Below are 15907 nucleotides of genomic sequence, written 5' to 3' on the forward strand. Positions count from 1 at the left end.
TGTTTGTTTGTGTAATACCAATATATAACAATGGAAAAATCTTCTAGGGATGTTAATGAAATAATTGGACTTTTAAAAGTGCAAGTCTTCAGCTACAGTAAGCTACTTCAGAAATTTATGATCAACCAGACACTATTCTCCCAACTTAAGACAAACTTCACAACATTAAAAATAAGTGATTTCATCTTCCAAGAAGTTTGCACAGATCTTAATTATTATGGGCATAATTGCATGTCCAAATATTACATGCAATGGTACGTTTTTTCCTAAAAGGTCATTTAAACACCGACTATCCTTGTTCTTATGCAGTCCCTACAGAATGAGGATGATCTGCTTCCACTCCAGTTTTGTGAGTTGGCTAATGAGGTCAGTGTGTGAACTGCAGACTCTTCCACAGATGGGGGGAAGCGGTGTCTGATCGGATGGGCAGGAGAATAGTCTGTGAAATGGTGCACTGGGTCCATCATTTACACAGGGCATCTGTGTGCTCCCATTCATGGCCTTGAGGTTCTAAATACCAAGTTGAATGTTCCTTCCCCACTTTGAGTGGGCATGGTCCAGAGGCTCCCAGTAGTCAGTGGAGCTGTAGTGTTTCTGCAAGGAATCCTTAAGGACATCCTTGAATCTTTATCTCTGTCCACCTGGTAATATCCTCCCATGACTAACACAGAATAGGTTATCTATTTTGGGAGTCTGGTTTTGGACATGCGAACAACATTTCCTCCCCAGCATAGCCAAATGAGAATTATGTGCTGCTTCCTGCATTTTTCACATTACTAGGGCCCTAATGCTGGGGATTTGGCCTGGGAGAGGACACTGTCATTGGTTTGTTTAACCTTCCAGTGAATTTGGAGGTAGCATTGGTGGTGGTTCTCTAGTGCCTTGAGATGCTTGCTGTAAGTAGTCCAGGTCTTAGAAACATATTGGAAATCAGTCCAGGAGACCATGAGTTTTTGTCTTTGCACTGTACTGCTGCCATGAAACAACAAATTTCATGTCATATAAATCAGTGATAAGCCTGATTCTGATTCTCTTCAGTCAGGCATTGACTGTTTCTGTGTTCCTTATGAGTTCACACAATCTCCTCTGTTATTGACTTTCAGTGGAGTGGGGTGTTGTTATTTATTCTGCAGATAGGTTTTGCAGTGCTGAAGATCCCATACATGTCATGGCTGTCAGTAAGTTGCTGAGCCTCCTGTGCATTTTCCATCATCATCTGTACTTTAGATCATGGGTTTTCTGCTGAACGTCTGCCTTAAGGTGCCCGTGGAGCTTTAAATTTAAATTTTAAATTTTATTTACGGCGTGGTAACAGGCCCTTCCGGCCCAACGAATCCGTGCCACTCATTTTAAACCCAAATTAACCTATTTGTATGTCTTTTGGAACGTGGGAGGAAACCGGAGCACCCGGAGGAAACCCACACAGACACGGAAGAACGTACAAACTCCTTAGAGACAGCGACGGGAATCGAACCCCGATCGTTGGCGCTTAATAGCGTCACGCTAACCGCTACGCTACTGTGCCTTCTTTTTGAATAAAGGTGGAGCTTCCAGTCCAGGGAAGTCTTGTTTGTGGTTAATTAGCTCTTCAATCTTCTTGTCATCCTTACCAAACCAGTTCTGGTTTCTCTAGGTGGGAAAGCCAGAGTCTCTCTGTAGCTGCTAATTATGCTGGAATTCAGAGCAGCCCGTTAAGTGTGGACACTTGATGGCTTCTGCAGGCTGGGTGCTGACAGGTTGTCCATGAGGTGCTGTCTAAGAAGAGCTCTCTTTGTGCGCTCCTTGACAACCTCGCTGTTGATGTTGCAGCATCACTTCTGTTGACACTGATGTTTTGGAACCAGGTTGAAGATAATTGAGTGGAATTGACAGTGGTCAGTCCTGCAGTCACCGGTAGCTGTCATGGCGCAGACCATATTATGTACCTTGGCAATGAATGTATTTTTATTTCATTTTAAAACTATACTTACCCCCACAGAATTGTTACAGCATGGATGATATTGACTTGGCTATTTACATAATTCTACCACCTGAATAAAAATTGTAAACAAAGCAATGGGGTTCATTTTTAAAGAAAAGTAATTAAAATTCTGAGAGGCTGACAAAACCCTAGTTGAACAATGTTTGACTAGTTTTGATCTCCATATTATACAAAGGAAATGACAGTACTGGAAAAGATTTAAAAGTATGAAACCAAATGGAGACGTTACAATTAACAGGGAAGACTGAACAGGTTGGAGCTCTTTTTCTCTGACCAGTAATCTAATAGAGGTTATGAAAATTTTGAAATTGTTTCATAGCTAAAAGATGTTTTCACTTGTTTTGCAATGGAAAACTAGGAGTCATAAATATGAGATAATAACTCAAATTCAAAAGGAATTCAAATAATAAATTTTTATCCAGACAGGCCTTGTTGTAGAACTTGTTACAAATGAAACTGCTGAAATAAAATTAGTATGTTGACCATCTACAATATCTAAAATCTCCACCTAATATGAAGGCAATAGTGCCAACTTCCAAACCATTACCTCTGTCACGAACCAGCAACAAAAGAAACACACTGAGTCATAATTCAGTGTTAAAAACTATTTTATTAATCACTAATAATAATACGAAAAATAAAAGTAAAAATGTTAGTATGTAAGAATTCAAAAATGTTAAACCGTGAACATTAACCCCAAAAACTAAACTCTTCGTGTGTGTGTGTGGCAAAGTCCCAAACTCCAAGTCCAGGAATGGTTCTTAAAGTTCAGTTCCGCAAGCCATAAGGTGAAACGTGAGCAAAGGCTTCTTCAACAACCACTGTGGTCTGAAGATAAGACGTAGATGTAGAGAACATAGGGAGAGTAATTATGAAATCCAAATGTTCCACGATGGAACCCAAACGACACTTCAGTGTTTACTCGGTAGTGACTTCCTCACCCCGAAAAGCATCCGAATCGTGGTCGTCCACACAAATACCTGTTTCCTTCTACAGGTCAGCAACAAAGTGAACTCCACCGGATTACTTCCAATTTCCATACATGGATTTCTGTGGCAGACACAGTTATTGTTTCTCATCCATCGATAGAGAACACTAGCAGGCTGGTGTCTCTCTCCCTTCTCTCTCTCTCTTCTTCTGACCTCTTCAACAACGTCATTACGTCCTTTATCTTCTATTGACGTAAGCACGCCACACACACACACACACACACACACACACGATCTATCTAAAAGGGACATTCACTGAGTCCGTAACACCTCACTTGGTAATTGAGGCTTAAGTACATTGATGTGATATGATTTGAGAAAAAAGAAATAGTAGTATCTGTAGGTATGATTAAGGAAGGCTCAAGTGAAGCACAAATACTGGCATAGACAAGTGAGCTAAAAGGTCCATTAAGTGCTGAAAACTCTATATAATGAAATGCTCATGAAAAAAGAAGCTGCAGTAATTATAGTTTGTGCAGAGCCATGTACGACTAATAGTAAACATAGAAGTGGCCAGTTAGCCTATTTTCATAGCATTGGTGTAGAGATAAGAATTGGGCCGGATAAACCAAACAGATTGGGCAACCAATCTGTGCAGTACTTTTGAGTTCAGTCTGTAAGGGCAACCCTAAGCCTACTACCAACTACCACTTTAATTCTCTATCCCACGCTCATTCTGACCTATCAGTAACCTCCTGCACAGCCATAATGAGCCCCCCAACATAAGCTTAAGGAACATCACCTCCTCCGTCTGGGCATGCTGCAACCTTCCAGATATTGAATATCGAATTCTACCATTTCAAATAACTCACTTTCTGTTTGCAATAGAACAGGCAAGTCCTGCTATAGCTAATCTATCTGTAATATTGGTTGCTTTTCTCTCTAACATGGCTTGACATATTGGGTATTTTGATCAGCTCTGCACTTTGCAGCTTCTACATTCCTTTGTTTCTGTTCTCTCTTTCCTGCTCTCTCTAACTACACTCACTTCACAACATTTATGCTCCGCTATTTGTGTTCTCTCTCCCTCTAACTGCCCTCATTAACTTTTCAATTAGATGTCTTCATCTACAGCTCATGCCTTTGGTAATTTTGGCTTCATCCTACCATAGACTTTCCCTTTATTCCATCTATCCTTTCTCCAACCAATCTGCAACTTAAAACCAACTTGTTCCCTTTCTTTCCCAGTTCTGATGAGGGGTCTTCAACCTGACACATTCATTCTGTTTCTCTTTCCCCAGATGCTGCCTGATAGCTGAGTGTTTCCAGCATTTTCTGTTTTTATACCTTGCTGTTCTTTAAACAGCACCATTCTGTCTTTTATATTCCAACAGTACAGGCTTTCCCAGCTCATAAATCTGTACTGTGTTAAAATCTGCTCGATTACACTTCCTCATCAAAATACTCGCAGCTTTGAGTCAAGTTCACTGAGTCATAGAATCATAGAACATTAAAGCAGGCTACTCAGTCCGACTCATCCACGCCTATCAGCGGGCATCCTTCTGTATGAACATCATCGTCTCCATGCCTAAGCAAATCAAGTGTTTATCTAGACACTTCTTAAATGCTGTCAGTGACCCAGCTTCAACCACTCTGTCAGGCAATGCATTCCAACTACTTACCACTTTCTGGGTGAAGAAGTTCCCCCTCAAATCCCCTCTGAATCTCTTCCCCTTACCCTAAACCTATGTCCTCTAATTTTATCTACTTCTGATATAGGGAAAAGTTTCCTGCAGTCCTCTCTATCTATACTCCTCATAATTTTATATATCTTAATCATGTCCCCTCTTAACCTCCTCCGCTCCAGGGAGAACAGACCTAGTTTCTCTAGTCTTTCCATGTAACTTAAAACACTCCATCCCAGGCAACATCCTGGTGAATCTCCTCTGTACCCTCTCCAGCACTATCACATCCCTCCCATAGCTTGGTGACCAGAACAGCATACAGTACTCCAGCTGAGGTCTGACCAATGTTTTATAAAGTTTTTGTAATGAAGGCCTGTAACCTATATGTCTCCTTTATCACATTGTCTACCTGCCACCTTCCAATGATCTATGGACTTGCACTCGGAGGTTCCTCTGTTTCTCAATACTCTCTAAGTCCCTACCATTCATAGTATGTGTCCTAGCCTCACCAGTGCTTCCAAAATACATCAAAGAAGTGTTCCTTTATAACATAAAAACTAAAGTCTGAACTACAAGGAATCATTTAATCAAGTTTAAAATTCTTTATGTACTGCACCAAAACTCTACACCCCAATAATAGAAGCACAAAATACTCAGAAAGTCAGGCAGCCTTAGTGGACAGAGAGAAAATGTTAATGTTTCAGGTTGATAAATTTTGTTTTTTTTCCCCCGGATTTCTAGGTTTGGCACTTTTTAGCTTTCTGTCAACTATACTACAATGTTTCCCAATGTGCCACATTGTACAATTTAACAATATTAAAGGATGCACAGATTGCATGATTTTAAAATCATGACCAAATTACTGCTATGCATTCTGCCCTATAATCCTGTTTCACCTCAAGACTATAATTGGTTTCCATTCTGTTCTCAACTCCGCTGCTGTTAATAGTAGCACTCAATCAGAAGAATGCGTTTTCAAATCCAACCCCGGAGAATTGAGTACAGATCTATATTGGCATTGCCTTTCATGACATGATAAAGCACAGCTCCAAATGCAGTCTTGACTGGATATAACAGATCCCATGGCACTATTTTGAAGAGAATAAGGAAGTTCTCTCTGGTGCCTGGTCATTATCAATTTGCTATTTGTGGGAGATTCTTGGGTACAGATTGTCTACCACATTTCCCACATTATAACAATCAGTACAGTACAAATCTACATTATTGATTCTGAAGTGCTTTAGAACATCCTGAGTTTGTTAAAGTTGGTAAATAAATAAGTCTATCTTTTATTTCCAACATCACAGGAAATAAACTAGTATTCCCAAAAGCCAAAAGTAGTTAACAGGCATCCTTAGCTGCACCCTCAGAATCTCCTCACATTTACAAATACTATCCATCCACCTACGCTGAAACAGAATAGTGCTTCTGCCTGTCATTCTGAGAGAAGAAAAGGTGGTATTGGATTAAACAGTAAAGATGCTGCATACAATACTTAATAAATGCATCATTTGTGGTTCTGGGTTTGGATATAATAAAAAAAAGATTATTTATGTTCATCTTATGTCAAGAAACAGCAGCTGAAAGTCTAAAACTGCAGGGTGTTTTATGTATACACATTCACCATTTCAGTGCTGTGGAGTTACATATTATTATAGTTTACGCACAGTGCATTTTTTTTCTTATCAAGCACGACAGATTCCTCTGAACTCACCTGAATTTGTAATGGCAGATTGTCACAGACTATACTTAATAACTTCTCAGTTGGTTTTTCTTTACACATCAACACCAGCTCCAAATCCAAGTCTCCCTTTATCAGCAAACCCTTTGCAACCAATCCAATTCGCATCACTCCACATAAGACACGGCCACTCTGTTCACTGTTAAAAAATGATTGTGTGATTCTTGTGTTTTTAAAGAAGGAAGCATACAAGTGCAATTCTTCTACAAACATTTAACCTATTTGAGTAATGAATTCTTTTGATGTTTTCAAATATCCAGTGATGAAGCCTTCCAGCCTTTAAAATTTTTCCCTTCCAATTTCCCACTGAGTATTATTTCTACTATCCTTTCAGGTAATGCTTTTCCAGTCATAATAACAAAACCACTCTCCTCTCACCAGCATCTTTTACCAAATATACTACATGTGTGACCTCTGATTACCGAACCTACTATTAACGCAAACAGATTCTGCGAGTTTATGCGGTATAATTTTGGTGACAGTGCTATTAAAATTTTCCCTTAACCTTCTCAAGTCTTTTACGAGAAGGGTTCACACCTGATAACTTTCCAGCAAATAGTTTCTGCATCTTTTCCAAAACCTTGACATCATTCTAAATTATCGTGCCTAAGATGAACCTAACAAGGCCTATAATGAGTATTTTATTACAATTTATCCTAGCTTCCTTGCTTTTGTAATCAATCCCTCTATGTATAAAGCCCAGGACTGCACTTGCATTATGAACAATCTTATTGACTTGTCTTACCACCTTTAATGATTTGGGTATGCAAACTAATTCCTGCACGCACCCACCAGGTCTCCCTTTGTCCCTTTTAGAAAAATGCACCACACCTTGGAACCAGAATTGAGCATCAGGCCACAAATCCATGACATCAACAAGACTGCTCCTGTCGCAAATCCTCTCCTGCTTCATACGTAACTTTATACTTCCACATTTGTCTATTCCAAACACTGATGATTGGCCCCTTGATCCTCCACATTTAAAATTGGGGGCATTTAAAATCTGTGTTGCCTTTGTTCCATCTCATGCTGACCTGTTCTTCCATTACACTATCGTTGTATGAAGACTCTCAATTAAGGAATGGCTTGATTTTTATATTGTACTGTTTTGTAAACCTTCATTGACCTTGCCAAGTCCTACCTTTGTAACCTCCTGCAGTCCTCATATTTGTTCTCCTCCGATTCTTGCCTCTTGATCATTCCTGGGTTTAAATATTCCACAACTGGCAGTCATGCCTTCAACTACCAAAGACTGTAATTCTTTCCCTAAACATCTCCATCATGACATTTCTTAAGATCTTATGACCAAGCTCCTGTGAAGGTTGTTTTACCTTGCTAAAGAAAATATAGAAACAAAAAGTTGTTCTGTTTTCTAAACCTATTCTGCTTTCTCCACTTCATTTCCCAAAGTTAGATCGAGAATACATTTCCAAGTAATTTGTTTAGAAGGTACATTTGGAAAATATGATCTAGAAAAAGGTTTTCTAACTTCAAGGATGCAATGGAACTTGGCTAAAATCAGCCATAACATGATGCGGTTAGAATTAAGAAATTTCGTTAAATTTTTGCTTAGAAAACCTACTTAAACCAAATATTTAACATATTTTCTAAATGAAATTATAACTTCCCAGCAAATAATCTACATTTGATATGGATGAAACTCCAATAAATCAGCAGAATGTGTATATTTGACATCTGTGTAAAATCAAGCATAATACATCCATACAGAAAAGACTGGATTGTTAGTTAGTAAATAAGAAGCAACTCACCTTGAGTTGCTCTCTGAAGTATCACTTTTCTTGGCATCTCCAGCTCCATCTTCATCTGCATCCACATTAACTGACTGCAAATTACTTTCATCCAAATAATCAGATACGTGTTTTAGTGCACATTCCACTGTAGAAACCATATTCTGTACAGCTTCAAGCTCTTCTTGGGAAGGGTACACTGCGGAATGTTTTGCCATGACGTGACGGTCATCATTAGCAAATGTTCGGATTGGCCTCTTTGGAAAGAAAATAAAGATTTTATATTAGACTATTTTCCAACTCTGCAAAGGAATAGAAATTCTAAAAACTAAATGTTAATTATCAAAATCAATCAAAGCAGTGTCAAAATCCATGCATAAGATAATGCTGATAGCCTGCTCCTCTGTTATTCCCTTCGCACTCCAGTGCGAGAGAATAGATATCCATTTTGTTTTTGGCCTTATTACAACTCTAGATTGATAGAAAGTATCTAATTTACAGTAGATAATTTGGAGGCCATGGCTTTCAACTTCAGGAGGCATGAAGCACACTGCTCTTTCCATTCTCTCATGGTTTCATTGCTTCTTGTCAGGAAAGTGATTTTGTTTTACTGATGAAGCCAAAGCAGAACATATACACCTTGTAGAACAAGGCAAGATATAACTAAATCATAACAATGCATATTAATATGATGTTCAGAAATGATTCTCTATTTGTGTAATTCACTTAATTTGTCCAAACATTATTCATGACCATTGGATGATAACAAAAAAATCATTCTGAATGTTGTTCCATTCTGAAAGTGGTCTACTTCATCGTGGTAGTACTATACTCATTCCCTACTAGATTGTGTTTGGGCAGCCCAAGGCAACAAAATACTGTAAAATCAAGTACATAAATCACTTACCCTCCTAGTTTTACACAACATTTGGAAGATTTTACTGAGATCAGACTTTTATATACAAATGCACTATTAAAGGCAGGTAACCTTATGAGCCAGACAGTGAGGCTTCCTGTAAGAATGCAGACTTAAAATTAAGCCTTCAATTTTGGGAGAAAATGCAAAAAGTGCCAATTTTGAATCATAGATCAGGTAACACAGGAGAGGATAGGGCAAGAGCTTGGCATGCAGAGAATATAACTTGAAGAATGCTGAAGACCCTACTAAGGCAGGTAACATTAGACAGCTTACCTTCTGTATGGTCTTCTTCATTCTTTCAATATACTTCATCCTCCAAATACAAATGATTAAGCCATCACCCAAACAGGGGAAAATTGCAGGACTCTGTCCATTTAAGACTTTTCATCCTTGCAGTAGCCATGCAAGCCACATGATCTCCCCCGCCTGTGCTGCATATAAGGTCTCATTCTGTACCTCAGTTCTTTCATGGAGGAGAAAACAGAAGAGATCAAATTGATACAGCGCAAAATACACAAAAGAAATTGGTAAGCGCCAAGTGAGAAGAAGAAATGGTGGTATGGTTTGAGCTACTACTAAAACCATTTTGTTTTTGCTAATACTGTTTCCTCCCTTATATTGCAAATAGCTGTTTTATTTAGCAATCCTAGTTTGCATACAATTTCAAACTTAGCCATGTACATGGCATATTTGTCATTTCTGCACAGAGAATAGTTGAGCTACCACACTAACCTCACCTATGTGGCTTTAACATGATAGATTCCACAATTACATAGCTGATAAAGGATTTTTGACCAGGGAGGCATTTTCTTTGTGAGGATCCTGTGAAAATCTTTGGTTCAGACTTCCTATATTTTACTACTCAATAACCTAATTAATCTAATGCTGAAATTCACAGAAATATTTTTAAAAAGGGTTGCCATAGTTAATATCAGCATGGTTGACAAAGTGATAAATGACAGATAACACACAAGTGAAAAGTACTCAATAGTTAAAATTACTCGAAATGCCACTTCATTTCAGTATGGGGAATATTTGTAGTTTAACTGCATGAAATTTTGTGCAAGTACACAAAAACTGAATGTCATCTCCTACATTAACTGTGGCTGCAGAATGTGAATAGAGCAGCTGTGAAAGAGGGAGCTGAGACTGGAGCACTCCATAGCCGGACCTCTCTCTAGGATTAGGACCATCACTAACTCACACTTACACTCATTCCTTCCACGCTCACTAACTGCAAACAAATGTGAAAGAGGTCTGTACCCACACCTCGGGAAATAACAGGTTTGCCAAACTTTCCATTTTCACCCAGTTTTTGCAGATTTCTCTCACTACCCTGACTTCACTGCTTTTTCATTATTGGTTTACACAGAATCCAGACAATGACCCTTGTGTGCTCGTATTGTAATAGTAATCATGAAACTACTAGATTGGTATAAAAAGCATTTGGTTCACTAAACTTCAAACAAGGAAATCTGTTACCCAAGCCTAGGCTATCAGACTCCAGACCCACCAATGCTGCTGATGCTTAGCTGTCTCCTCACTTCCCATGTAACTAAGAATAGACAACAAATACCAGCCTTGTCAGCAACTTCCACGTTCCAAATCAGCAAAAATTACAAGCAGCAGATTATCAGTAATGTGGAAGATTTTATTCAGAATTCATGCTTAAACTTCAGGTAGGACCCAAGAAGTGTGGCAAATTGTATTTTTCTTCTAAAACTGTAAAGGTAGGCTATTACCTTCCTAGTTGTGCTCAGTGTCAAATGTCAGAGTGCTTCATGGAGCTTAGCTGTCTTTTCACTGTGGGGTCCCAAACTTGCTTGAGGTCCTGGGAACAGTCCTATCAATCCTCCAATTTCAACTCCATAATTATTCTCAATACTTCTTCTAATATCTACAAAGCTACCCAGCCTATACTTCATTCTGCCTCACTGGTAACAGAAGTTGCATATTTTGGACTCCATGATATTTTAATTGTTCGTGATAAGATTGTATTAGTATTTCAATCTTCTTCTGTTGATGCTCAGCTAACCTGATACAGTCACATCTGTAGTTCATTGAAAGGTCAGTGAAGTCTTTTATGCATAAAGGATATGTATAATGCATTAAAAAACTGAATTTCAATATATGCACACATAGCCATCCTATTCACACACTGCAAATCTTTGAATTACATCACCTACATACATGTTTGATAAGTCATCTGAACTTCAATCAATTAGCAAGAATCTTTGGTTACTTTGTGGCATCTTCCAATGAGCACATGATATGCAGGGCAACTTTCCATCTTCCTTCTTGGGGTTCTACAAAGCATACAGCCAGTGTATCCTAAAACCTCTATTATCCCATACATCAGACAACAATGGGATTTGGCTGAAACTATTTTATCCTGTGCAATGTTGTGTTAAACATCCTGTGCTGTTTAAGAAGGGAGGAAGACAAAAGACAGGAAATTATAGGCTGGTTAGCCTGACCTCAGTGGTTGGTAAGATTTTAGAGCCCATTACTGAGGATGAATTTTAGAAGTACTTGGAAGTGTATGTAAATAGGACAATGTCAGCACAGGTTCATTAAGGGGAGATCTTGCCTGACAAATCTGTTAGAATTCTTCGAGGAGGTAACAAACAGGTTAGGTAAAAGAGTCGGTGGATGTTACTTACTTGGATTTTCAGAAGGCCTTTGACAAGGTGCCACACACAAAGCTGCTAAACAAGATAGGAGCCCATTGTTTTAAAGGCAAGATACTAGCATGGATAGATTGGTGGAGTGCCAGAAGTTTGGCTGCGTGTCAGGAGTCAGAGAGTGGGGATAAAGGGGTCCTCTTCAGGATGGCAGCCGGTGACCAGCGAAGTTCTACAAGGGTTAGTGTTGGGATCACAGCTTTTCACTTTAAACATTAATGATCTGGATGAAGGAACATGGCATTGTGGCCAAGTTTGTAGACAATACCAAGATAGGTAGAGGAACAGGTAGTGTCGCAGAGGCAGGGAGTCTGCAGAAGGCCTTGGACAGGTAGGGAGAGTGGGCAAAGAAGTGGCAGATGGAATACAGTGTAGGGATGTGTGGGGTTATGCACTTTGGTGGGAAGAATAAAGGTGTAGACTATATTCTAAATGGGGAGAAAAATTCAGAAATCAGAGGTGCAAAGGGACTTGGGAGTCCTAGTTCAGGATTCCCTCAAGATTAACTTGCAGGTTCAGTTGGTAGTAAAGGTGGCAAATGCAACGTTAGCATTCATTTCGAGAGGACTAGAATATAAAAGCAAGAATGTACTGCTGAGGCTTTATAAGGCACTGGTCAGACTGCATTTGGAATATTGAGAGCAATTTTGAGCCCCATATCTAAGGAAGGATGTGCTGGCCCTGGAGAGGGCCCAGAGGATGTTCACAAGAATGATCCCAGGAATGAAAGGCTTAACATATGAGAAACATTTGATGTCTCTGAGCCTGTACTGGATGGAGTTCAGAAGGATGAGGGGGGATCTCATTGAATCCTACCGAATACTGAAAGGCCTGGATAGAGTGGACGTTTCCTTTAGTAGGAGAGTCTAGGATCCAAGGACATCGCCTCGGAATAAAGTGACACCTTTTTAGAACTGAGACAAGGAAGAATTTCTTCAACCAGAGGGTGGTGAATCTGTGGAGTTCGTTGTCACAGGGGGCCGTGGAAGCCAAGTCATTGGGTGTACTTAAGGCAGAAATTGGTAGGTTCTTGATTGGTAAGGGGGTGAAAGGTTATGCGGAGAAGGCAGGAGAATGGGGTTGAAAAAATCTGCCATGATTGAATGCAGAGCAGACTTGATGGGCTGAATTGCCTAATTCTGCTCCTATATCTTATGGTCTTACGGAGGCAGTCTACAAGATTCACCAGGGTAATTCCTGAGATGAAGGAGTTACCTTATCAAGATTGGCTAGTGAAATTAAATCGATGTTTTTAGTGTTTAGAAGAATGAGGGGTGATCTTGTTGAAACATAAAATCCTTAAAGGGTTCAATCGGGTAGATGTTGAGATGTTTCCACTGGTGGGAGAAGCTTGAAAAGGAGAACATATTTATGAAATTAGGGGGCAGTCATTTAAAACTGAGGTGGGTAGGAACTTCTTGCAGAGGGTGGTTAACCTCTGGAATTCTTCATCTCAAGAGGGTGGTGGAGTCTATAATCTTGGGGGTATTTAAAGAAGAAATCGATTTTTTTTAAAGATTTGGGTATTGGGGGTATGGGGAACTGGCAAAGAAGAGGAGATAAGGCCTGTAGCAGAACAGCCATGATCATATTGAATGGCAGGGCGGGCTCAAGGGGCTAAATGGCCTACCTCTGCCCCATGTTCTTCTTACGTAGGTAACTACCTGTCAGGACATGAAACTAGTCCTGTTTGGGAGTCAAACTGGGATAAACATTTTCAACAACATAATATCCACGTTGATATTATGGTTTTCATAGTGGAGTATTATGTAAAAAAACATCGCCAGGTATGCCAACTCGCTTAAAACTCTATGTTTATAATGGACACATTCTTCCATTTTGCTTACAATCAAATACCCTCTAGAGTGGGTCAGTCCAGAACCATTGCTAGCCCAGTGCAATTCAAACTACACATGCTACCTGCCACACTGCAAAATACGTGCAAGGAGTTCACTATTCTATCACGTGGTTCCTCAAGGTTCACATCACTCTGGTTGCAGGAAATACATTGTGCAATTTTACAACCATGCTGGAACTGAAATATGAAATCACAAAGGCCTAAGCCATTCCTCCTCCATTATTTTAATGTGTTCCCCAAATTAAGCATTGCACGTTTCATTGTTTTTTTCTCATGGATAGCTTGCAATCTGTTGACAGCATCTACGTTTTCCTCCACAATTATCACAGCTCAGTGATAGCAAATTCATCTTGAGGCAGAAGATTGTGTGTTCATGCCCTGGAGGAGGATTTGAGCACAAAATGCAAATTGACATTTTATTGCAGTACCAGCAAAGTGTTGTGCATTCCAAGATTTTGTCTTTTGGATTAGATGTTGAATGCATGTATGTCCTTTCAAGCAGATGTGAGAGATCCCACTCCATTAGTTAAAAATGAGCAGAGAGGACCTTTCATTATTAAGCCAATATTAATCCATCCAGCAAAACAGAAAAGTAGTTTTTCACCTTGCTGATTTTTTTGAACATTTCTATACACAAACTGGCTGCTATATTCATCTATAAAAATAAACAAATCAGTTGCAAAGCACTTTGTTGTACCATGAGGACATGAAAATTGGTAAATAAATGGGAGTTCCTTTTCGATTAAGTGTTGGAAAATGGTTGGATTTACAGAATTTATCATTTACTGGATGGGCTAGACTTCTCACACCTTTATCCAGCTGGACTTTTTTTGGAAGCTTATGCTACTGGTTCCACATTCTAGTGCTTACATCTGTTTTCTTCCTTCAAGCTTAAATCATTGATTTTTCTTTGTGCTTCTGCCATTCTTTCTCTAGTTGCTGGCACTGATTATTTTCTGCCTCCAATTTAGAATTCCTAACTGCAGGGTTTGTTCTATCAGCGACCCGTCCCCCAACTATTTGTTATGAAGATGCTAACTCAACATGCATATTTTTCAGGCCCCTGGCACTAATTTGCTACTCTTTGCTTCAGCTTATTAATTTAATATCAGTTTCTTTCTTCCCCAAGTTGTATTTATCCTACTAGATGCTATGATTTGAACTTGTCATTTTTTTTCTCTTACACTCTGTTCGGGGAAAATGAACATTCCTGTCTTAAATTGAAGATTGTAAGTTTCATTTATGGGGTAATAGCCATTGAGCAAACTAACTTCCCCTTTTAATCAAAAGGTTATCACTGGTTAGGTAACCAGGATTTCATTACATGTTGTGACAATTGAGAAGATGAAAGTGATATCAGCCTAAATTATTAATACATTTATTCACCAATAAAATTCACTGAGCTATGTCCAAAGTTTAGGAGTCAGGAGACAGATTCTTACAACTTAACCAAATCAACCTTTTGATTTCTTATAGCCAGAGATGAAATCACCTTTGAAGGAAAAAGTGTGGTTTTTCACCATAAAAGAACACCTCTTAGTCTGAATTTTATGAACACAACTTACCAGTTATACAAACAAACCAAATAATACTTTTAACAGTTTTGTAACTTAGCAGAATTCCCTTAATTTTGAGACTGTAGCTATGAACTACATTGGTCATTAAGGGCATGCTTTTCATAAAAAATATTGTATGTCAAATTTCCAGACCTCCCCCAAGTTTCTCACAAAGGAAGCATAATCTAGTTTCATATAATTTTTTAAATTACAAAACACTTTTTTTTTACTGACAGCATAAATTGGCTACATAAAAACCACTGTTAAATATTCTGAATAATCAGTATCTATAATCTGCATTTATTCATAATTTGAATACTGCATGATGGTAAGCAACAGACAATCTTCTGGAGGAACTCAGTGGATCGAGCAGCATCATCAGGACTCCTGATGCTGAGTTTTGACCCGAAACGTCAACAATTCCTTTTCTCCCAGAGATGCTGCTCGACCACTGAGTTCCTCCAGCAAATTGTTTAATGCTCCAGGTTCCAGCATCTGCACTATCTCGTATCTCCATGATACTGAGGAATTCTGACCAGAGATCATCCACTGTTAAGCTTCTATGTATATTCCCTACCTTGTTCACTCTCCCTGAAATGCATTTATCTCATGCTTCTCTGGACTGAATACCATCTAGATATTTATTTATTTATTTATTAGTCACATGCACATTGAAACACACAGTGAAATGCACTTGCTCCTTTGTGCCCACCAAACCTGTCCATTGATATCTTCCCACAGCATGGAACAGGTTCTTCATTATCAACCAGACTGTCAGTTTTAGCTTCATCGGCAAACTTCTTAAT

General features: G+C 39.0%; 1 protein-coding gene across 8 annotated transcripts in view; it reads right to left on the bottom strand.

The window, feature by feature from the left end:
* The window catches only part of strbp (spermatid perinuclear RNA binding protein), a 137266-nt gene that overhangs the window by 36131 nt on the left and 85228 nt on the right, over nucleotides 1-15907 (bottom strand). For 5 of the 8 annotated variants that reach the window (XM_052037340.1, XM_052037336.1, XM_052037337.1 and 2 more), the window contains exons 3-5: nucleotides 9277-9466; nucleotides 8106-8341; nucleotides 6310-6475 (exon numbers count right to left, since the gene is read on the bottom strand). In XM_052037340.1, the coding sequence (XP_051893300.1) occupies nucleotides 6310-6475; nucleotides 8106-8341; nucleotides 9277-9315 (441 nt within the window). In that variant the 5' untranslated portion in view covers nucleotides 9316-9466. The remainder of the gene's footprint in view (nucleotides 1-6309; nucleotides 6476-8105; nucleotides 8342-9276; nucleotides 9467-15907) is intronic. The other 3 variants (XM_052037342.1, XM_052037343.1, XM_052037341.1) reach the window with 1 other exon arrangement.

The sequence above is a fragment of the Pristis pectinata genome, chromosome 23, assembly GCF_009764475.1.
Source record: "Pristis pectinata isolate sPriPec2 chromosome 23, sPriPec2.1.pri, whole genome shotgun sequence".
Classification (NCBI taxonomy): Eukaryota; Metazoa; Chordata; class Chondrichthyes; order Rhinopristiformes; family Pristidae; genus Pristis; species Pristis pectinata.